At 37.8% G+C, this 23,261-nt stretch overlaps 1 protein-coding gene across 8 annotated transcripts in view; it reads left to right on the top strand.

The window, feature by feature from the left end:
* The window catches only part of CTNNA2 (catenin alpha 2), a 1,050,986-nt gene that overhangs the window by 825,225 nt on the left and 202,500 nt on the right, over positions 1 to 23,261 (top strand). For all 8 annotated transcript variants that reach the window (XM_019750020.3, XM_074332253.2, XM_074332251.2 and 5 more), the window contains one exon: positions 550 to 702. In XM_019750020.3, the coding sequence (XP_019605579.1) occupies positions 550 to 702 (153 nt within the window). The remainder of the gene's footprint in view (positions 1 to 549; positions 703 to 23,261) is intronic.

The following is a 23,261-nucleotide window of genomic DNA, read 5'->3' as shown; positions in this document are numbered from 1 at the left end:
AAGGTTGTTTTTTCTATAATTTAGTCATAATTTTAATGTGATCATGGTAGGTGGCAGGCACAGAATTTGCATATTCACCATCTTTTCCTTTTCTCTATTTTCCTATTATGTGATTAGCACCAGGAAAATGTAAAAGGAGAGGGGTGGGGATAGGAGAAAAAGGTGAAGGGGATTAATAAGTACAAACTGCCAGTTATAAAATTAGTCACAGGGATGTAAAGCACAGCATAGAGATTATAGTCAATAATGTTGCAATAACTGTGATGTGTACTATGCTTAACCATGGTGATCACTTCACAAGATATATAAATGTCTAATCAGTAAATTGTACACCTGTAACTAATATAATAGTGTATGTCAACTATAATTTAAGAATTTTTTTAAAAGGTACTTGAACCATTATTTTAATGGAATGATAGCTGGGCATTGTTTAGAAAAACTCTTTATTCCTGTGCAGTAGTTTAATCCATATTGTCAAATGAGTAACAGACTCAAATAGACAATTTTTCTATTCCTTAACTGTGTGTGTCTTTGTTTTTGTTTTTACAGCTTCGGAAAGCTGTGATGGATCACATATCTGATTCTTTCTTGGAAACCAATGTCCCTTTGCTAGTTCTTATTGAGGCTGCAAAGAGTGGGAATGAAAAAGAAGTGAAGGAATATGCCCAGGTTTTCCGTGAGCATGCCAACAAGCTGGTGGAGGTAAGTCAGGAGAGGCCTGAAGACTAGAATTTATTCACAGGTTTACTCTCTCCATATGGTTTTTGGAATTTCAATAGGTAGCCCTTGTATGGTTTTACCAGAGAAATAAAATCCTGCAACCTTGCTTGCCTTTATCTCCTGAGGACTCCATCACTTGCAAAGGAAACAGGTTATCAGGAATCTCTTCTATTCCACATGCCAAATATGATCTGGAACACATCTGTTCATTTTCCTGAACAATAAGCAGTGGGTGAAACAGAGGTAGAAGGGACACTCCAAAGTGCTGAATTTAAGAGAGTAGAAACTGCCAAATGGAGGTTTAAACTGTTCCCTTTCTTCCTTCTTATCCTCATCTCCACTCCACACGTCTAACCTAGATTAGCTGTTCACATTATGAACTTGTGGGGAAAAAAATCACACTTCCACCAACACATATTTACACTCCTGCTGAAGGATCTTGGGGCACTAGTAGGCGTGTAAGTTCTGGGTCAGAAGTATATTTTGTGTGTTAGAGAAATCTGTGGGAGTTGTTTTATAAATGCAAAATTGTTCTGTGTAATATTGAAAGAAATTTTTTTCAAGGGAAACAAAATAAAAGTAAAATGGTAACTCTGCTACCTAAATCTAGGAGCTGAAAAGCAACAGCTCAACAAAGGTTACATTTAGTGGCGTGCAGCTAAATAGAAAATTAGAGATCTTAAACAGGAAATGTGTGTACTAGAGGAAAAATGCACAGGAGAATAAGGATCCTGGCAACTTTAGGAAATAGTTGTCAGAACCTGGTTAAAACTTTTGCAGGCTCTGAGCATTTAACAACACCATCACCACCTACAACAAACTTCTGGTATACCCCCACTTTAATTCAAAATAAAATAAACGTACTTAAAATGACAGGCAATGTCAATGCAAGCTAAAAGTAAGATTTTTTTTCCCCCTTTAGAATGGCAAATTTGAGTTCTGAATAAGTTCATCAAATGTGAAATCCTTTCCATTTATCTTCGAGTCAATAATAGGGTTGTGTTTCGATTTAATTGTGCCCTAAACATCTGTTTAGTTTCCTCTTCAATCACCCAAACACTGCAGTTGCCTCTGGAGCTGACAACATCCAGGCAGCAGGAAGTCCTGCCTCAGGCCCAGAGGGAGCCTCAGGTCCTCTAGGACATAGGCGGAGCCATCACCCAGGGCAGCAGTCAGTTAGTTGAGTGTATAAAAGCCTAGTTCAAAGTAACAGAACCTCTGAACTTCTGTTTGACTCCAGCCTAGAACTGCCGTGTTTCCCTGAAAATAAGACCTAGCGGGACTATCAGTTCTAATGCACCTTGTGGAGCAAAAATTAATTTCTAATAGTTCTGGAAGCTGGAAAGTCCAAGATCAAGGCTCCAGAATGTGTGTTCTCTGGTGAAGGCCCTCTTCCTGGTTTACAGCTGGCACCTTTGTTCTGTGTCCTTACATAGTAGAAGGGGTGAGGGATCTCTGTTGTGTCCCTTTTATAAGAACATTAATCCCATTCATAAAGGCTCCACTTTCATGACATCAGAACCTCCCATGGTCTCACCTCCTAGAACCATCACATTAGGATTTCAACATATGAATTTTGGGGGAATACAAACATTTAGGTCGTAGCAGTCTGGATAATGTTTTCTCCCTCCAGAGAGAATCCTGTCCTCTGAAGGGCAGCAGAGAGTGAGACCATCTCAATCCATCAAGGATTGAAGTGACTTGATTCTGGTTTGTACTCTTTCTAAGGTATAGTCTGCCTTTCTTATACCCCACTTCTATGGAATAGTCTTCCAGGGGTGCCAACAGAGGAACGGATGTGTTATTTAGTATCCCACCTCATTTGCAAAGCATTTACTCCAATTTTTGTTTGCCCAATATTGTGAGATGGCTCTAAACTTTGCTTTGCTTTTGTATGCTTTCAATTTACTTTTTTACTGTTGCTATATGTAACTTAATAGACAAAGATCTTGGGAGAAAACTGTTGATTAAGTGCCAAGCTTTGAATCTAACTTTTCTATGGAACGTTAATTCCAAGTCTTTGCTTCCTTGGCTGTTCTGGACTCCAGTCTCCCCAGCCTTATGAGATTGCTGCAGATTCTAAAGAATTATATTCCATTCAGCAGCTATCTTGTACTTGGCATCTCAGTTTCCCTCTCAACACTAAGAATGAACAAATCCCTGGGAGGAAAAGTGAAATGCAGAAAATTGGACTCCCCACAATGAGCATCTCTTTTTGATCAAGTCTAAGTTTTGACATCTTTGGCTGCTGACCAAAAGAAATTATTTTTGTTTTTTATTTCTAGTTGTCCTCAACAGGAAAGTGGGTTTTATTGGCTACTCCATGGCTGGAAGTGGAAATTCTTTAGAGAGCTGGTTTAGTAAGTTTGTAGGGGTGTTTTTGGTTGTTCTCAATATTTTCAGCCAGAGATCTCTTTATTCAGTTGAAATATTGAGCTTCCATTCCTCAAATAAATACGTGAATCAATAAAATGTGGTCTGACTGAATTGAAATAATTGTATTCATGGTTTGTCCACTTCCTGCAATTCCTTCATGGACAGCCTCCACTTCCTACCAAATACAACCTCACAATCCACCAGGGCGCCTTTGATCCCTGTTTGAGAACCTCTGATGGATCTCTAAGTTTTCATTGATATAAATCATGGAATGATATGTCAAATTTTTTTAAATGAAGAATGGGTGAATACATGAAATTATCAATCTATGAATCAATGATGACAGTCTTAGTCCTTCAACATTTCTTGATTGTTGAGTTTATTATAATATATTCTGTTTTCCATCTATTTTTATGTTTTTGTCTTATATCTTTGTGCCATTTTGCCCCCGTTTGGTATTTGCTGCACAGGGAGATTGATGGGATGAAGTGAATGGAGGGTGTTACAACATATTTCACAACTTCGTGGTCCTTAGAAAATCTTTAGCAAGGACAGTTTTAGTGCAAATAAAATATTAGTAAAGTGTGAATAGGAGAAAATAATTGGGCTTTTCATAATTATCTTCACAAGTGAAATTTTGAGGGTTTTTCTCCATTGTGTTGGTAACATTTAATAAAGACTAGGTTAAGTTGCACTAGGGTTTTTTGATTAAGATAATTTAACAGGTCAACTATGGTGCTTTGTGATCTATAATATTGGGCACGCCAGAAAGTATCACCGTAGAACTAAATTTTTAAAAACTTAGTAAATTTTCCTCATCTCCCGAATCCAGCTAACTCATCCCTTCTGAGGGTCAGCTAAGGGCGCCAGGGCGGGGTCCACTAAGAGTGCGCTGAATCGGTCAGATGATATCTGTTATACCTCATTCATTCCCAAGCCTTTTGGAGAAATGGCATGCAAATTATGGCAAATCAGTAGCAAAGTAATGTGCTGTGAGTGGGAAGGAGTGGGTGTAAATTGGGGGCAAACTATGCATTGAAGCAAAGAAAATAAAAGCTAATCTGGAAAACAAGATGCAGAGTCAAAACGGCTGTTTTCAGAGGCTCCAAATGTGGTTTATTCTTCCCATTGCTTTGGTACTCAGTCAGTCTGCCTGCTCTTCTTTCTTCTCACCTATCTCCACTAAAAACACCCTGGAGCAAGCTACATACTCTTGTCTGGGAATCTGCAGTGTCCTCCCAACAGCCTTCTCATCTGCCCCATCCTCCTTCAGTTCCTTCTGCACAGAGCAGGCAGAGTGAACTTCTAAAAATGCAAATCAGATCGTGCAATTTCCTTGACTGAGACATTCAGAGACTTCCGATTATTCTCAGATTAAGGACCCACATTTTAAAGATGCCTGTAGGGCTCACATGATCTGTCCCCCTCTTCAGTCTCTCAGCTTACCTGCCTATCCTCTCCCACTTCCTATGAGGCATTGGCCACAGAAGCCATCTTTCATTTGCTGAATGTGCTATGTTTATGTTACCCCTTTCCTGAAAAACTTCCCACTCTACCCCTTCCTGTCATCTCTAATCATTGTTCAGTTTTCAGCTCAAAGTATACAATTTTATACTATATCATCTATATATCACATTGTGTGCTCACCGCCCAGAGTCAATTCTTCTTCCATCACCATATAATTGACTCCCTTTACTCTCTTCTACCACCCCCTCTGCCCTTACCCTCTGTTAACCACTGAACTGTTGTCTGTGTCTATGAGTTTTTGTTTCTTTATTTGTTTGTCTTGTTCCTTTGTTGCTTTCAATTTTATATCCCACGTATGAGTGAAGTCATATGGTTGTCGACTGTTTCTGTCTGACATTTCACTTAGCATAATAATCTCAAGATCCATCCACATTGTTGCAAATGACATTGTTTTATCTTTTCTTACGGCAGAGTAGTATTCCATTGTGTATACATAAACCACATCTTCTTTATCCAGTCATCTATTGAAGGACACTTTGGTTGTTTCCATGTCTTGGTCACAGTAAATAAAGCTGCAGTGAGCATTGGGGTACATATATCTTTACAGATAAACGTTTTCAGATTTTTTGGGTAGATACCCAGGAGAGGGATTGCTGTGTCATATAGTAATTCTATTCTTAATTTTTTGAGGAACCTCCACACTGCCTTCCATAGCGGCTGCACCAGTCTGCATTCCCATCAAAAGTGTATGAGGGTTCCGTTTTCTCCACAGCCTCTCCAACACTTATTATTTGTCTTGTTGATGATAGCCATTCTAACCAGGGTGAGACAATATCTCATTGTGGTTTTGATATGCGTTTCCCTAATAGCAAGTGAAGTTGGGCGTGTTTTCATACATCTGTTGGTCATTTGTATGTTTTGTTGGGAGAAGTTTCTGTTCATATCCTCTGCCTATTTTTTAATTGGATTGTCTTTTTTATTGTTGAGTTGTATGAGTTCCTTATATATTTTGAATATTAGCGCCTTATCAGAGGCATTGTTTGCAAATATCTTCTCCCATTTGATTGGTTGTCACTCTGTTTTTTTGATGATTTCTTTTGTTGTGCAGAAGCTTTTTAGTTTGATATAATCTCATTCATTTATTTTAGCTTTTTCTTCCCTTGCCTTTGAGGTCAAATTTATAAACCCCTCTTTGAACCCAAGGTTCACAAGTTTAGTACCCATGCTTTCTTCTATGCAATTTATTGTTTCAGGTCTTATGTTTAGGTCTTTATCCATTTTGAATTAATTTTGTTATATGGTGACAGATAGCAGTCTAGTTTCATTCTTTTACACGTGGCTATCCAATTTTCCCAGGACCATTTATTGAAGAGACTTTCTTTTCTCCATTGTATGTTTTTGGCTCCTTTGTTGAAAATTATCTGTCCACATTTATGTGAGATTATTTCTGGGTTTTCAACTTTATTCCATTGTTCTGTGTGTCTGTTTTTCTGACAATACCATGCTGTTTTGATTATTGTTGCTCTATAGTACAAGGTAAAGTCAGGGCATGTGATTCCTCCAGTATTGTTCTTCTTTCTTAGGATTGCTATTAGGAGTCTTTTATGGTTCCATATAAATCTGATGTTTTTTTGTTCTCTACCTTTAAAAAATGCTATTGGGATTTTGATGGGGATTGCATTAAATCTGTATATTGCTTTGAGTAATATGGCCCTTTGACTATATGTTGATTCTTATGATCCATGAACACAGAAAAGCTTTGCATTTCTTTGTGTCTTCTTCAATTTGTTTTAAAAATGCCTTATAGTTTTCAGTATATAGGTTCTTCACATCCTTTGTTAAGTTTATTGCTGGGTGTTTTATTCTTTTCATTGCAATTGCAAAAGGAATTTTTTTTTTCATTTCTTTTTCTTAAGTTTCATTGTTCGTATATAGGAATGCAATGGGTTTTTGTACATTGATTTTGTAGCCGGCAACTTTACTGTATTCGTTTATTTTTTCTAATAGCTTTTACTTTCAATTTGCACACATCCAGGTCTATAACTGTATGCTATTTCTCCTGCTAGATTAGCAATTCCTTTAGCAAAGCGACCATGTCTAACTGATTGCTAACTATACCCCAACAAGTAGCCGAGATGAATAAAATAATAAAAAATGCAGCCAGGGATGTTGCCAACTTTTTGACTCCTGAGGTAATATATTTTAATAACAAAGCTGCAGGACCCTCAACAGGTGCCTCCGGGATCAGTAAAGAGGCATCGTGCTTATTTAATTCCCTAATTTACTACCAAGGACGGATTTCCAATCTGCGAAGAACCGTGTGAACTTCCATGTCCACTGAGCAAAAAAGCCTTGCTGTGTACAGATTCCTGAGAAGCTGAACTGTCAGGATGCTCCTGAGACAATGCCCCCGACTCCTCTGACATTTCTCCCCTGCCCTCTGCCTCACAAGCATGCAGCTGTCCTTCTCCTCGTTTACAGAGGATCTGAGGCAGGGTGTGTGACAAAGCAAAGGACAATGATGAGTTAGACAATGGGCTCTCGATTCTCTGCTTCATCCTCTTGACTTAGTTACTCCTGATGGCAGCACCCCCTGCCAGGTAAGAGGCTGTATGCATCCGAAAATATAAGGCTCGAAAATAAGGGACAAACCCCAATATTCAATATCAATAATGTGATCACCAGTAAAGCACAGACTACCTTGGTTTCAGCCTTGAGTAAATTGTTTTTCTCAATTAATTCTTCCACTTGCACAAAAGATTCATTCAGCAACAAATATTTACTGAGCGGCTACCATGTGCTGACAGTTGCTAGGAATATGACCATGAAAATATCAGGAAAACTTCCTGCTCTCCTGGGGCACACATTCTGTTGGGGAAGATTGAGAAAGAGTGAGATAAATGTGTAACATGTCAGGTGGAACTGTGTGTGCAGTGGCCGGGGATAGATAAGGGTGTAGGAGCAGATGTGTGGTCAGAAAAGGCTTGTCGCCTAAGATGACTATTAAACAGAGACCTGAAGGAAGTGGAAGAACGTTCCAGATTGTGGGAACAGAAAGGGCAAAGACCCCCAAGGCAGCAGTGCACTTGGCATGTTTGATAAAGAACAAAGAGACCAGTGTGAATACAGCTGAGAGAGAGAGGAAAAATTTCAGAGCTGAGATTGAGGGCTGGGTGTAAAAATTTTATAGTTCACTCAGATATTTGAATCCATTGAAGGTTTTGAACAAAGGCATGGCATGACTAGACTTCCATTTTGAAAGAATCACTCTACTGCTATACAGAACATGTTCAGTAGAGTGACAAAAGTAGAAGAGAGATAGATAAAACGTTGCAATAGTCCAGCAAAGGATTAGTATACTATGACTAGAGTAGAGGAGCGGAGGTGGGAAGAAGTGATTGGATTTTGGTTGTATTTTCAAAGTTGAGATGATATATTGGATGTTAGGATAAGAGACAGAGAGGAGTCTGGGATGACTCTAAGTTTTGACATGCTGCAGTATTGAAATCACTTGGAAATCTTTAAAAAACATAGCCTCCACTGTCAGACCGTTGCATGGTTGACTCTGGCTACAGCTATTTGATAAGTGTAATCCTGAAAATCCTACATGAATGTCATGGCTTTAAATTCATATAACAGAGTTGTGAAAACGCCAAGGTCTTTGTTCAAACCACAAACCAAAAAGAAAAATCAAGGAGAGCTGCATCAAAAACGACATTGATAGAACTAGATCTTCATGTGTTTTGTAAAGTACAAACTGAGCATTCCATCTTTTTCTCAATGCTGCCCTCCCCAATCCAGTTAATATATTTGAACTGGAACTGAATTAGTGAAATTTCTCAAATAATTGAACCATAACAAATCTGTAAATCATAATGTTTTATAAGGAGCCGTTTTGTTCCATCTCAAGCACATGACAAATTTACAGTCATTTTTTTCTGTCCTTTCAGGAAGGTATATACCAATACTATTCCCCCTCCCAAATTTCCTAATACCTAAACTCTACTGTATTTTATAATTTTTCCTATACATACAATAAAGCATTACAAAAAAGTTGAAGGGTTCACCTTAGGCTCTTAATAATTATTTAAATATAAGACTAGGGTTCCTTATAAGTTCTTTATTACCTTATTTCATGATTTTGGTAACCAAAGAAAGTAGCCACTATTTTACAGATGAGAAAACTGAGGTTTCAAGAAGTTTAATAACTTGTCCAGTGTCATGCAGATAGAGAAAAGCAGAATTCATGCACAAGCCAACTCTCCTGACTCCAGAGACCATACTGTTTACCACTGTGCACACTATCCCCGGGCTCTCTTCCAAAGTGTATGTATAGACTAGCATCTGAGCCTTTGTATGTAAGTATTTATTAATAGTATAGTCCCCAGCCCCACAGTAATTGCTTGAAGATGTTTTCTGTTGCTGCTATTGACAGGTGTTAAGTTGCATACCTCTCAAATCACATTTCAGGGAAGAGCCATACGAGTACTTGGGGGTACTCACATACCCACCCACACACACGCTTGGGGGTATCATGCATTGCTGGAAAGGAATTCCTGTATACCCTAGTGGAGTAGATCGTCCAAGCTGCTTTTTGGTACTGGCATTGAGCATAAGCTAAGCTCACTTGGTAGCTTCATGAATCTTCATCGGCACAGCCTGAATGGTTCAGATCTGTTCCAATTACTAAATGCCATGAACTTTCAAGGTTGCTTGCCAATAGTGGATTCTAAGGATATTAAATATTTTCATGTCAAAGGTCTACTGCAAGTGCTGACCTATGCACAAAATCTAAGTACTTTCAGGTTCCATTTCAATCTTTGAAACAGTCAAAATGCAAAGTGGATGGCCATATTATGAAATCAATTATTTTTTAGATGTAAGAAGAATTGGCCATTAATTTCCATGGAAATGTGATTTTTTGGCATCTGGATAAAAACTTATCCCAAGAGTACCTATCTCCCAAGTTCACCCAATAGGTGACTTAAGTACACTTACAAAGATATATCTAGAAAAAAGGACAATTAATTATGTTGCTCATCCCTAAGGAGAAGAGGAAAGATATCAACACTTAGCTGGTTTTCTGTGCTAGATATTGTAGTGATTTTCACATATCATCTCATTTATTCCTCTTAACAAGAAAGTGCCTTAATCATCACTATCACATAGTTTTGCAGATTAGGAAACTGAGGCCCAAGGAGACTAAAACCAGCCTCACCAAAGTCAGTAGCTGATGGGTGAAAGCCAGAATTTAGATGCCTTAGGGTCCGTGTTCTCTATACTGTCCCATATATGTTCCCTCCTTCCTCCCTCCCACTTCCTCTCTCTCTTCTCTTTCTCTCTCTCTGTGTGTGTGTGTGTGTGTGTGTGTGTATGTGTATACACATATATACATTACATATATACAGTTATATATACATTTCTTACCAGTTTACCCTCACCACAATAAAACCATAAGCTAGTAGTATATTAATAATTTTTAGTCTACTCTCCAAAGTTGAGAAAGAATAGTGTTCTGTATTAAAAAGATTTCTAAGAAGTTGGGCTGGAGGCTGTAATTGTGGCACTGCCAGATCAGACATTAGAGCATTACATTCAGTGTTGCTGCTGCAGACAGGTAGGAAATATTTGACCTTTTGTTGTCCAGTCATCCCCCCTTATCCAGGGGCAGAATACGTTCCAAGACCCCCAGTGGATGCCTGAAACTGGCAATAGTACCAAACCCTATTTATACTACGTTTTTTCCTATACATACATAACTCTGATAAAATTCAACTTTTAAATTAAGAATAGTAAGAGATTAATAACAATAACTAATAATAAAATAGAACAGCTATAACAATATATTGTAATACAAGTTATGTGAATGTAGTCTCTCTCTTTCTCTCTCTCTCCCTCTCTCTCAAAATATCTTATTGTACTGTATTTACCTTCTTCTTGTGATGATGTGAGATGATACTATGCCTACATGATGAGATAGAGTGAAATGAATGATGTAGGCATTGTGACATCATAGGACGATTGGACAGCTGATGGTTTTCTTACTGAAACCTTTTGGAAGAACATTGTAATTAGAAGTTGTCGTCTCTTTCTTTATAATACATCAAAGTGTTGCCATAGAAGGTATAACCCTTTAGTGATAATATGGGTGACTTTGATGCTGCATTCCATCTGAGGACTATATTCCATAATTTTTACAAAATAAGGGTGACTTGAACACGAACCCTGAGATACCACAACAGTCGATCTGATGACCGAGAAGGCTACTCCATGACTAACAGGCTGGGAGCATCTACAGTGTGGAAGAGGCTGGGCAAAGCAATGATCATATGGGGTGGGGGGGGTTTGTGTGTGCAAGATTTCATCATGATACTCAGAATGGTGCGTAAGTTAAGATTTATGAAATGTGTATTTCTGGAACTTTCTATTTAATATTCTGGACCAGTTGACCATGGGTAACTGAAACCGTGGAAAGCGAAACTGCGAATCAGTAGGGACTACGGCACTAAATGTTAGTTTTACTGTTTCATCATCTATGTGGGGAGTGACTGTTCTCTTTATGTATATGTCTGTTTTGTCCTGTAGTTTGTGTTTTCTGCAACTGTCAAAAGGTATGTATATTTTATTCCAGTTAACTTAGAAACTTTGCTGTGTAGTATCACCTTACATTATTAAGGTCAGACCCTTTCAATGCAAAAATGAAAAATTAAGTCCCACTAAAAATGATGGGTTTGTTTAAGAGCAAGAAGTTTTTATTTGCCCAGGAAAACACTCTTCCATGAACATGTGTTCAATCTTTGTTATATCACAAAGCCCCCTAGTCAGCCTAGTGCCATAATTTGGAAGGGATGGTATGTTGGGATATTGCTCTTTTGAAATAAAAACAACTTTTCAGTTTACCTTGACTCCATTAGCTTTAAAAGGAGGTGGAGTTCAACTTCACAGAGCCCTGTGGACAGCCTGAGATTCGGTGAATGTGTATGTGCTTTCAACCCTTACCTTACAAAACAGCATTGGGTCCATTGAACCTGATGACTGGGACTTTTTGGACAGTGTAGTGATGTACTCCTACAGCCCTGGGAATGAACAAATCACTTTAGTCCTCAGACCCTCAGATTTCCTATCTGGAACATCATCATTTAGGTCCTGTCTATCTCCAACTTTCTATATTCTAAGGACCTTTCCTGAATCCAGATTCTATGAAAAGGGAAGGCCCAAATAATTGTCTTGTTCTAGAACGCATTTGTGATTGAAAATGGAATTTGAGGAGTAGAAGAAAAACATCACTTTAAGAGTTTTCTGGTGCCCTCATGTCCCAAGTGAACAATGAACTGAAGCTTGGGGTACAGTTGGTGGCTAAGCTGTTCCAGACCATAAGGTGACCGAAGCATGCATTCCATCGCTATGTATTTTACTTCTGTGGCTTTTGCCTGTGACTGCCCCAGTGGCTCAAAAATAGGTTTGAATGGCTCTTAATCATTGGCGATTATATATGTGGGAACCAAAGAGAGAATAGAGGACTACAGCTGCCATCGATAAAAATCTATATATTAGCTAAATTGTCAACTGAGATTGTTTGTATGACTTAGAGCTTCTTTTTTTTTTCTTTTTTTTTCTTTTTTCTTTTTCTGTAGGCTTATTAGTGCTTGCTGGTTAAAGCCAATAGTTGTGAATGGCTGCAGTGTGAAGGGCTGCTGGGTGGTGTGGAATTCTTTAGCATACCCTGCTCCAATCTCCAAAAAGCATTTTCTGCTTCTCAAATTCCCTCTATTATGTGTGAGTGTGTGGATGTGTATTAGGTTGGTGCAAAAGTAATTGCAGTTTTTGCAATTATTTTTAACTTTTAAACCACGATTACTTTTGCGCCAACCGAATATATCAGACATGTCTTTGATCTAAAGAACAAATATTTTCTCAATATTTTGTAAAATACAATATGAGTACCTTTAGAAGAAAAAAAAAAGCAACTGATGTCTTAACTGACCTTTAATATAAAATCTAAGTGAGAACCCTTTGTAATACAAATGTACCTTCCAGAAATTCCCGCTACCACTTCCAACCAGATTGCTGCCCTCAGCTGCTCCTGTTTAGACATTCTGGAGTTGCCACAGAGTGTGAATTTCACACATCCAAGGTGCCTGGGAATTGAGTCAATATTTTCACATAATGCCAGTTGCCACCAAGATATAGTTACTTACTTAGACTGACAAGTTTTATTTTTTATGCACAAATAATAGGAGCCCCTGATTTATCTTTCCTACATGTTTTCTTGGAAGACTGAAACAAAACACATTTTTGCAAATCTCTAAAATTTCCTGAGTGAATGATTCCTTTACCAAGTGTATGTGGAAGGGTCCAAGACCTCAGACCTTCCTATCTCCCCTCACCTACATAGTTAAAAAAAAACAAAAAAAAAAACCACTTTTTTTTAATTTAAAAATTTTAAAAGGTTAATTTATAACTGAACTTTAAAACACAACATGCTTTGATGGTGAAATATATAATGTATAGGCAAAAATGCCTTTCAGACTGCCTGAATGAGGAATGGCTGCAGATTTTCTGTAAAATGTCATGGCAGTTTCTACACGGAGACTGAAGACATGGAGGTTGTTAACGGCAGTGGGGTGGCAGAGTTTCCTATGGATCAGTAGTTTTGCAAACTAAAAATAGGCAGAGATTTGACCTATCCCAGTGCAACACTCAGCTAAAGAGGCTGTTTTGATCCCCATAATCAAGTATTTCAAAAAGTCAAGTCTTTTCAAGTAGGTGCCTTCAAGTATCTCTGTTACATAGAGCTTTAAAAAAAAAAAATAATTTGCAATTTACATTCAAATAGGTACACTTTTCATGTGCCCATTCTGTAATCATGATACCAAGCTGGTGTTTGTTCCAATCAGAGGAACTCTAACATCTTAGCCTCACACCCATCCGGGGATGAGGCTCAGGTGGGCACTGGAGGTGAGTGAATCCTTTCATTCTGGTAAAGTCCAGAGTTGAAAAAGCCAAAGCCAAACTCGCATTTACTGCAGTCAGAGATTAAGGACAGGCCATGCTGCAGTCAGAGATTAAGGACAGGCCACATTCTTGCAGAGGAAACTGGAACTACAGTTGGGAACAGTACCGGGGCTGTGATTCAGGCCACCATGACAAGATCAGAATCTCTGGAAAACAGGAACAGGGAGACTGGGAAGTATATGTTGAAGGAAAGTGGGAAAAGGGAGGTCTGATTTAACAGGGAAGATAGGGAGTCCGGTTGCCTCTGCTAACTGGTCTACCTGATGCGGCTCTGACTCATAAATTAGACTCATGCTGTTTTTCTGCCCTTGAATTTTGCCTTAAGGACCATTTTCCCTTCTCATTGACATCATAGACTCTGACTGACCTCTGTTATTTCTCCCCATGGTCTGCCTATCACCAGAAACCTTTCAAATAGGCATTCAATATATTTGTAGGTTTCAGTGCCAGTATTTCTGCAAATAATGGTTATATTATTGCCCCCATTATTTCCCCTAATTGGTTTTTTGAGGAAAAAAATTGAATATCCAATGAATTCTCTTTGTTTGATTTTTGCCTGGAATTTTGAGGGTAACAATTGCTTTTCTCAAAATGAAAACAATTCAACCTTTGTCCCAGTTGCTTAACCAGAGTTTTGGAGGAAGAGCTTTTGCTCAAATACCATCAACAAATGGCTGCTTTAGAATTCTGAATATTTTCTCACGGTCAAAAAGCACTACTGACATTTGTACAAGTGGTTTTCTTGCTCTGAAAAGTCCAACTATAAATCCACAAGGAGAGCATTGAAGCTAATATATTTTTTATCCTATCTTAGAAAATTTCAGTGTGCCATGACTATTTCCATTACAAGTTCTCCTAGAAGGAGGAAGGAAGTTAAGTGAGGTTTTCATTTTAACGTCGTTGCTTGTCATTTCCTAGCCATGGTCACTTAAGTTATTAAGATAATAGTAAGTTGTCTTCCACAATAGCTTTCAAAGGAGTGAACTCTGTTTTGTTCAAAGAAATTTACAATTTTGCAGAAACTTAATGCAATAGTAGCTGTTATGTGGTGTACTTAAGTTGTATTTGTGATTACTTACCATTCTGGAGCGCCATGGTGGGTGATCATGATTTCAAAAGAGCTGATCTTCTTTACTTTGAATAACACTTTGGATGTGGGTGGAGATTATGAAGATCAAAGTATTTAACAAGGAAAATATAATTAATTTACAAGGGTTTCTCAACCTCCTCACTATTGACATTTTAGGTTCATAACTCTTTCTTTTGTAGGGCTATCCTGTGCATTGTAGGATGTCAGCATCGCTTGACTCTGTCAACCTGATGTCAGTAGCAACCTTTCCTCTAGTTGTGACAACCAAAAATGGTATAGAAACTGCCAAAGATCCTCTGGGGGACAAAATCATCCTAATTTGAGACTAGTTCTCCACAATCTTTGTATACAATAAATATCTACATCATGAAACTTAAATTATGTACAGTCAGTGCCCCATACCTCCATTGGTTAATTTGTAACACATTATTTGATATGAATAAAGTGACCAGATATGAGAAGTGATAATTGAAATTATCTCTAAAATTGCTGTTACTGAAAACTCTCACCAGTTTCTCTCCCCATAAGTATTTTGGTAAAAAAATTCTTGTCCCAAAATGATTTCCTTATCATCTTTAATGTTTCCTAAAATCTCACTATTAAAGTATATCTTAGTGTTCTGAAACTACCAGGAGGGGACCTTAACTGTTTTTCAAATAGTAACATCTAATTAGGATTCTCTCACTGATTTATTACTAAGTAAGGCAGCTGGCTGAAACTGAGGCTCTGATAAAAGAGGACAGGGATGAGTATTAGACGAGAAGGAAGGTAGATAATATGCTGGAAAAGATGTGAACAAAGACGAGAATGGATGATGGCAAAGTCATCACCAATAATGTTCAGGACCAGTTATTAAATGAAACTACAGAGCAGACATCGTACATAGATGCTCATTAGTTGAAAGTTAAATTTGGGTTGGAATTCCCTGAATTGGCCTGGTCTCAGTCTATCTTTGTTGTCTAACTTCCTATTAATTTCTTAAAAAAGAAGGAAAAAAAACTTTCATACACTTAACAGCTTTCCTTAGTGCCCTGAAATATCTCAAATTTGCTATTTCTGAGCCTTAACTCCTGCCATTTGCTCAGCCAGAAATAATAATAATAATAATAATAATAATAATAATAATAATTATTATTATTATTATTTTTGTTTCTCTGCCTAGTGATCTCTTGCTTTATTTTTTAATGAAAAGACAGGAAGAATGTAAGATAGCTTTCAAGCAGTGAAGGGGAAATACATGCTATGGGTATAGTTCATGAGGACAGTACCCAAAAGCAGGAAGAATGCCATCATCCCTAAGTCATGGTCATTGGCCTTAGACAGAGTCTACCCTCTCCTCCCCCACAAGGCATGTGGATACTGATTACAGAAAGCACTAGGGCTCGCTGCTCCAAGTGTGGACGCTGGACCAGCAACATCGGTCTTACCTGGGAGCTTATTGGAAACACAGAATCTCATGCCGCACACCAACCCCGTTTGGCATTTTAAGAACTTCCCCAAGTGAATCCTATGACCTTTAACTTTGTGTAGCACTAGCATAAGAGACATAATTTCCAGAGTATATCTTCATGAAATAATCTAGGGGGAAAAGGGATCAAAGACATATGTGGGAATCTCCTCATACTATAGCCACTTTTTAGAGATCCACAATGCTCAGGGACACTGAAAAAGATACTTTGGAAAACCACAAATGATAACATCAGGCCTTGAATTCCTGGAATATTATAATTAAGATTTGGTTATAGAAAACAACTGAGGGGGATGGCATGATGACAGTTATGTTTTGGGTGACTACTTTGAATCAAAATTATTTTTTGATGCTAAAATATGGGTAAATTTTCAAATGTCATGGCAGTCAACTTGCTAAACACCAATATCCCCCTAATTACCCTGTCCAAGGCAGTCCAGAAATGTATAATTACTAGTCAGTGCTTATTTGCCAAATCAAATTATTTATTTAGTTGGCAATTTCTTTTTTCTGACATTTGTTTCAATTCTATTTGATAAACCATGGACAGTTCTACTGTATTCATTTGCTAGGGCTGCCATAACAAAATACCACCAACTTGGGTAGCTTAAACAACAGAAATGTATCTTATCACAATTCTGCAGGGATGGAAGTTCAAGACCAAGGTGTCAGCAGGTTTGGTTTCTCCTGAGGCCTTTCTCCTTAGGCTTGCAGATGGCCGCTTTCTCACTGTCTCCTCACATGGTCTTTCCTCTGTGTGCACACATTCCTGGTATTTCCTTGTGTGTTCAAATTTTGTCTTCTTATAAAAATATCAGTCAGATTAGATTAGGGCCAGCCCTACAGGTCTCATTTAACTTAATTGTCACTTTAAAGACCCTATTTCTAAATACAGTCACACTCTGAGGTACTGGGGATTAGGGCCTCAACATATGAATTTGGGGAACACACGATCCAGTTTATGAAAGATACCAAATTGGCTTTCTTTATGAGAGAAAGAAGGCAGAATATTGACTTTTATATGTCTATTTTGAAGGGTCTACATTTTCATTTTCAACCATTGCTTACGCCAATGATGGCATTCCTCAGAAATTATTTTCTAGTGACTGGCCTAAGTCATGACTAATTCTTTCTTCTCTGATAGAAATTTTTGCACCTTAAAAAATGTCCTCAACCTTTCCAAGCATGTTCCATAGAGAACACTTTACTTTTTTTTTCTTTTTAATTTTATTTTTCAATTACAGTTGACATTCAGTATCACTTTGTATTAGTTTCAGAGAAAGCCTTACTTCGTGAGGAAGTTCCTCAAACTCTTAAGTCTGGTTCAGGCTGGTGTAGTCAGTCATGAACCTGCTCATAGTTGTCTTCATTCTATGCAACCCTCATGTACCAGGAGCAGACTGTGTGCAGTTTTCACTTTCCTATAATATATTCACCCATGCTTATAAACTTGCCTTCTAGTATTTACCACTAACTCCTGGCCCAGGAAGCCACTGTGGGTTTTTATTTTCCTATCGCACATTTCCTACTCATCCAGGTCAAGGTACTCTACTTGGAACCTGAAAGACCTCTTGTAAGTGCTCTGAACAGCTGAAACACTACACAGGGCCTTGTTTGCTGAAAGGGCGCAGAGAGGGGTAAAGGATGAGTATTGTGCTGACTACTGCTTCCTTCGCTCCACCGGGGAATATCATTTCCTCGTCTGAGCAACCGCCATTCTCTGCTTCAGCCTGTTGCCACTGCTGCTTGGGGAATATGCATTTTTAAAATACTCTTCTCTTTTTGATAATAAAGTATTCACTGAAAATTATATGAGTAAACACAGTAGGGGTAGGAAGTGAGAAGAGTAATGATATTGAATATGTTATGAAATTGTGAGCTAGACTTCCCCAAGTCTAAATAATTCCTTGACTACTGTAGAGCCCTTTCCAGCTGCATCAGGTGCAGCCAGGGTATCTCATTACATCTAGTGATTTGCCAAAGACAGTCAGGAAAAATCCATCGTCAATTTATTTTTCATGTCTACCGATGCATTTTAATGTTAAGATATTTGCAAAAAAAAAAAAAAAAGGTGGAAGTTGTATGAATAAGTGAAGCATTGTACTTGACCATAGTATTGTGTTTGTATGTCATTTTAATATTTTTATATTGTATATACTTTATATATATATATATATATATATATATATATTTTTTTTTTTTTTTTTTTTTTTTTCCCAAAAACACTTTCATTATCATGCATTTGATTCTTAGAACAGCCCACTGAGGAAGATCAGGCAAATTGCTTTCCCAAGAAATACCACGCTGCCAGTTGGTAACAGACATGATTCTAGAGTCCAAATTTCCGCTCTCCTAAATTCAGTTCTATTCAGCCAATATTAATTAAACAACTACTATGTGTCAGACACTGTTCTGAACATGTGAGATATATCAGTGAATGCTACAGTTATCTCCACCCTTGGGGAGATCTAATTAAGTCTAATTGTAGAAAACAGATAGTAAATAATAGACAAAATAAATATGTAACTTATTTAATAATTAGAAAGTGGCAAGTACTATGGAAAATGGAAGGATAAAGTAGTAAGGAAGATCAGGAGTGGGGGGGGTTGGAATTTTAATTAGAGTTGTCAGAAGAGGCTATGATGAGAAAATGATATTTGGGCAAAGTCTGGTAAAAAGTGATATTGGTATTTAGTAATTTATCCACCGTGTATTCCTTCCACTTGGACATTGGTTATAGCATAATTACCCAAATAGCCTGCAAATATTTTCTTAGAAACCTTAACACTGTGGAGTGATAATACAGAACCATGGGCATTGGCCTGCACTTCTAAAGAATTACAATATGGAACTAGGGAAAGTCAACCCTCTTCTCCCACTGAGTCCTGGCAAGCAGGAAATGGCAGTGCCTTTTTAAAAATTGTTTAGCCTAACTTTATTGAAAAATAACTGACAAATATAATTGTACATATTTAATGTGTACAACATGGTGATTTGATATTCATATCCGTATCCATTGTGGAATGATTACCAAAATCAAGATAATGAACACATCCATCACCTCACATAGGTAACTTTTGTGTGTGTGTGTGTGTGGTGAGAATGCTTAAAATCTACTCTCAGCAAATTTCAAGTATACAATGCCATATTATTAACTGTAGTCACCATGCTGTACATTAGATCCTCAGAACTTAGTCTTCTTATAACTGAAACTGCGTGCCCTTTGGCCTACATCTTTCTATATACCCCACCCGCCGCACCCCCAGTCTCTGGCAACCACCATTCTACTCTGTGTCTATGAAATTGACTTTTCTTTTTAGATTCCACATATGAGTGATACTATAAACTATTTGTGTTTCTCTGGCTTATTTCACTTAGCATGATGCTCTCCAGTTTTATCCATGTTGTCACAAATGGAAGAATCTCCTTTGTTTATATGACTGAATAATATGTATTCTGTTTTATATACATTTATATATATGCATAGGTATGCACATTTTTTTATCCATCTATCAACGGACACTTAGATTGTTTCCATATCTGGGCTATTGTGAGTCATGATGCAATGAACATGGAGGTGCAGCTATCTTTTCGAGGTACTGATTTCATTTCTTTTGGATTTATACCCAGAAGAGGGATTGGTGGGTCATACGATAGTCCTATTTTTAACTTTCTGAGAGCCCCCATATTGTTTTTCTTAATGACTTCACCAATTTACATTCTCACCAACGGTTCACAAGGGGTCCCCTTTCTCCACATTCTTGCCAGCTCTAGCCATCTCTTGTCTTTTTGGTAATAGTCATCCTAATGAGTTGATCTCTCATTGTGAATATGATTTGCATTGCCCGGATGATTAGTGATATTGAGCAGCTTTTCATGTACCTATTGGCCATTTGTATGTCTTCTTTGGAAAAAAATGTCTTTCCAGTTCCTTTACTCACATATTAGTTGGATTTGGGGCTGGGGGCGGGTGGGAGTATTTTTTGCTATTGAGTTGTAGGATTCTTTATACATTTTGGATATTAACCCCTTATCAGATAGATGTTTGTAAATGTTTTCTCCCATTCTGTAGGTTGCCTTTTCAATTTATTTATTGTTTTCTTTGCTGTACAACAGCATTTTAATTTTATTTAGTTCCACTTGTTTGGTGGTAAAAGTAGGCATCCTTGTCTTGTTCCTGATCTTAGAGGAAAGGCTTTTAACTTTTCACCACTGAGGATGATGTTGGCTATGAATTGGTCATATATGGCCTGTATTATGTTTACTTACATTCCTTTTATACCTAATTTGTTGAAGGTTATTATCATGAAAGGATGTTAATTTTGTCTAATGCTTTTCTGCAACTATTGAAATGATCATATGATTTTTATCCTTCATGCTCTTAATGTGTATCATATTTATTCATTTTCATATGCTGAAACATCCTTGCATCTCAAGGATGAATCCTACTTGATCGTGGCCTTGTTAAGACAGGCAATTTCCAACTTTTAAAGATCACAGATGTAAAGAAGTAAAAGATGTTTGTATCAGTGCTGAATCCATGGCCATCATGGGCTGATTGACATTGCTTCTAAAACGCTCACGTACATATTTGGGTACAAGCCTGATCACATAGTGATAAGGAGTTAGGACTTCTCTCTGTCACTAAGATTATTCCTTAGGGCTTTGTTAGAGGGCAACTCCTTCATGTTAATGAAGGATGGAGAAAAGAAGGTAGAACTTCACAAGGGGAATTCTTTGAGCAGCAAAATGGAGACTTTGGACAATTTGTGTTGGCCAAAAAACATAACTGATATTTCTTAGAGGTTCCCTTTATGCTGTGATCTAAAATTCCTTCAATGAGGTGGCATAGAACAGGCTAGATAATCCTGCTAATACATAACCCTCAATCTCAGTGGCTTAAAATAGCATAGATCTAATTTTCCTTCATCCTAGATGTCCATCAGGAGTTCTAGGGTTATTGAGGATCTTCTATTCCTCTTTGTCATCCTTACTCCAGGACTTGGGCTTATGGAACAGCTCACATTTATGACTGGAACACACCAGTGATAAATGTGGCTGAGGAGAAAGAGGATATGGCCAAGCATTCATTAGCTTCTAAAGCTCCCATTTGGAAGTGGCACGTGTTTTTATTGACTGGAGAAAGTTAATCTGGACAGATGTATGTTAAGGTACTTGTGGAAGGAAATCCTATCCTGTGGCTAGAAGAAGAGACAAAATAGTTGTGAATCACATAGGAATTAGAACAGTGGGAAAGATTTTGAAACTTCTGTAGATTCTGAGACTTAAGAAAAATATCGAAAAAGGTGTGTGTGTTTTTTGTTGGTGAGAAGGTGTCCTTTGCTGCTCAGACTGGATATCTGATTCTTCTTATGAAGTTCTTCATTTTTCAGGGAGTAGAAGGGAAGGATAAACTTTTCCCAAGGTTTGAGTTGAAGACACAAAGTAGAAGGTCAAGAGCAATGAAAAAGATATAGTTTTGTTGAGTACATTGGTCATGCATTAATGATGAAGCGATTGTCTCACAAGTCCATCTTAAGTTGAGAAAAAGACACTCTTATCTTTCAATGATGAAACTTTAAAAAAAAATTACAACTCTGTGCCATGGACAATACTTTGTTCTTTTATATTCATGACTTCTGTGATGCAGTTCTAAGATATTAGTGTCCGTGGCAACTAAGAAGGGCTCATGTGGCTAGAAAGGTCTGAAAAATATCACACATTAGATAATCAGTGGGCTTAGTTGAGAAATGGAGACAGAACTGGGGAGGCCAAGTGGATATCAAAGTCACATAGTAAATAAGTTCAGCCTAAGGATCAGGTGAAATGATTGAAAAGAAAGCAAGAGACAGGCAACTTAGCATTCCTAAGGAGCAAGGGATACCCATGTGAGAGCTCTTTTCCTAGAGCAGCAAGTGGAGACCAGAATTATAGGTGGTAGGTCAGGCAACGTGGGCTTAGCTAAAGTGTTGTTTCAGTGAGGCTGCTTACCTGTCTTTAGCCACACTTGGGGTGGGGGAACCTGGATATTGATATTTAAGTGTAGATCTTTAGGAAGTTTCCAAAAATGTATATATTTTTTGGAAACGTTGATTCTCAATCTGCAAAGACAATAGTACAGGTAGTTTATGTTTGCATCTGTATCCTGAATACGAGGGGACTTTCTTGGTCTAGCTTTAAGACCAGTCTCTGTAGGGGTGACATATCCCAAAGGAATCATAGCTATAGCTCAGAAAGCTTAGAAGAATAGTGTAGGTCTCCACTGAAGTTTTGACTAAGGGGACATAGGGGAGAAATGGCTGATGCAGCAAAAATTTGCTTAATTTTTTGTTTGTTTTGTAAATTTTGCCTTTCCTCAAATGGCCTTTTTCATGTCACTACTCCACTATTGTATGATTTGTCATAGAGTTAGCCTCGGAATTCCAGTTACCTGGTTAGAATCTTTGTTCTACCGCTTGTTGGGCTTTCCTGAGGTTCTGTAAAAAAGTTCACTCATCTGTAGAATAGAAATAATGATAGGGTAGTTGTGAGGATGAGATAACTTATATGTAACAAACCTAGAGTAGGACCTGGCACATAGAAAGTTCTAATGAAGTATTAGCTGTGATTATTATATCCACAACCCCAATCTCCAGAAACCTGTCTTTCCCACTCGCCCATTCTTCTCTTTTCTGACTGTCTTTATTTTTATTTTCATCTTCTACTTGTTCATGGCTTCTGCATTTCTGCATCTTTGTGAATTACTCCATTTCCATGTGGAAGCAGCTTGCCAGAAGATGAGAGAGTGGGCAAAGAAGTAAATATCTATACTAAGTGTGTTTTGTCTCAATCACGCATCCAGTGAACTCTGGAGGCTATATAATGGCCTATCTAACTAATTTGCATTTTCTTCTTTATTAGAAACTGCTAATAAACTCATTCTGTGTGTGTAAAGTTATAGGCCTGTCTATGCAGGATTTTGACTTGCCCATGAAATCTACCTCTGGCAGCTCCATCACTGTAAGGATTCTCAATTTTTCATTCAGGTTCTAAACGTTTGTGCTTAGAGGCTTCCTCACCTTATTTGCTGTAACGTTGATTCCCTTCCAATATGCTGATGATAATAATTGCGACCAATTAATGAGT

This window comes from Rhinolophus sinicus, chromosome 2 (genome assembly GCF_057876585.1).
Source record: "Rhinolophus sinicus isolate RSI-liver-muscle chromosome 2, RSI-T2T, whole genome shotgun sequence".
NCBI classification, from domain to species: Eukaryota; Metazoa; Chordata; class Mammalia; order Chiroptera; family Rhinolophidae; genus Rhinolophus; species Rhinolophus sinicus.
Note: the sequence above shows the minus strand (reverse complement) of the source record. Positions and strands in the feature narration are given on the sequence as shown.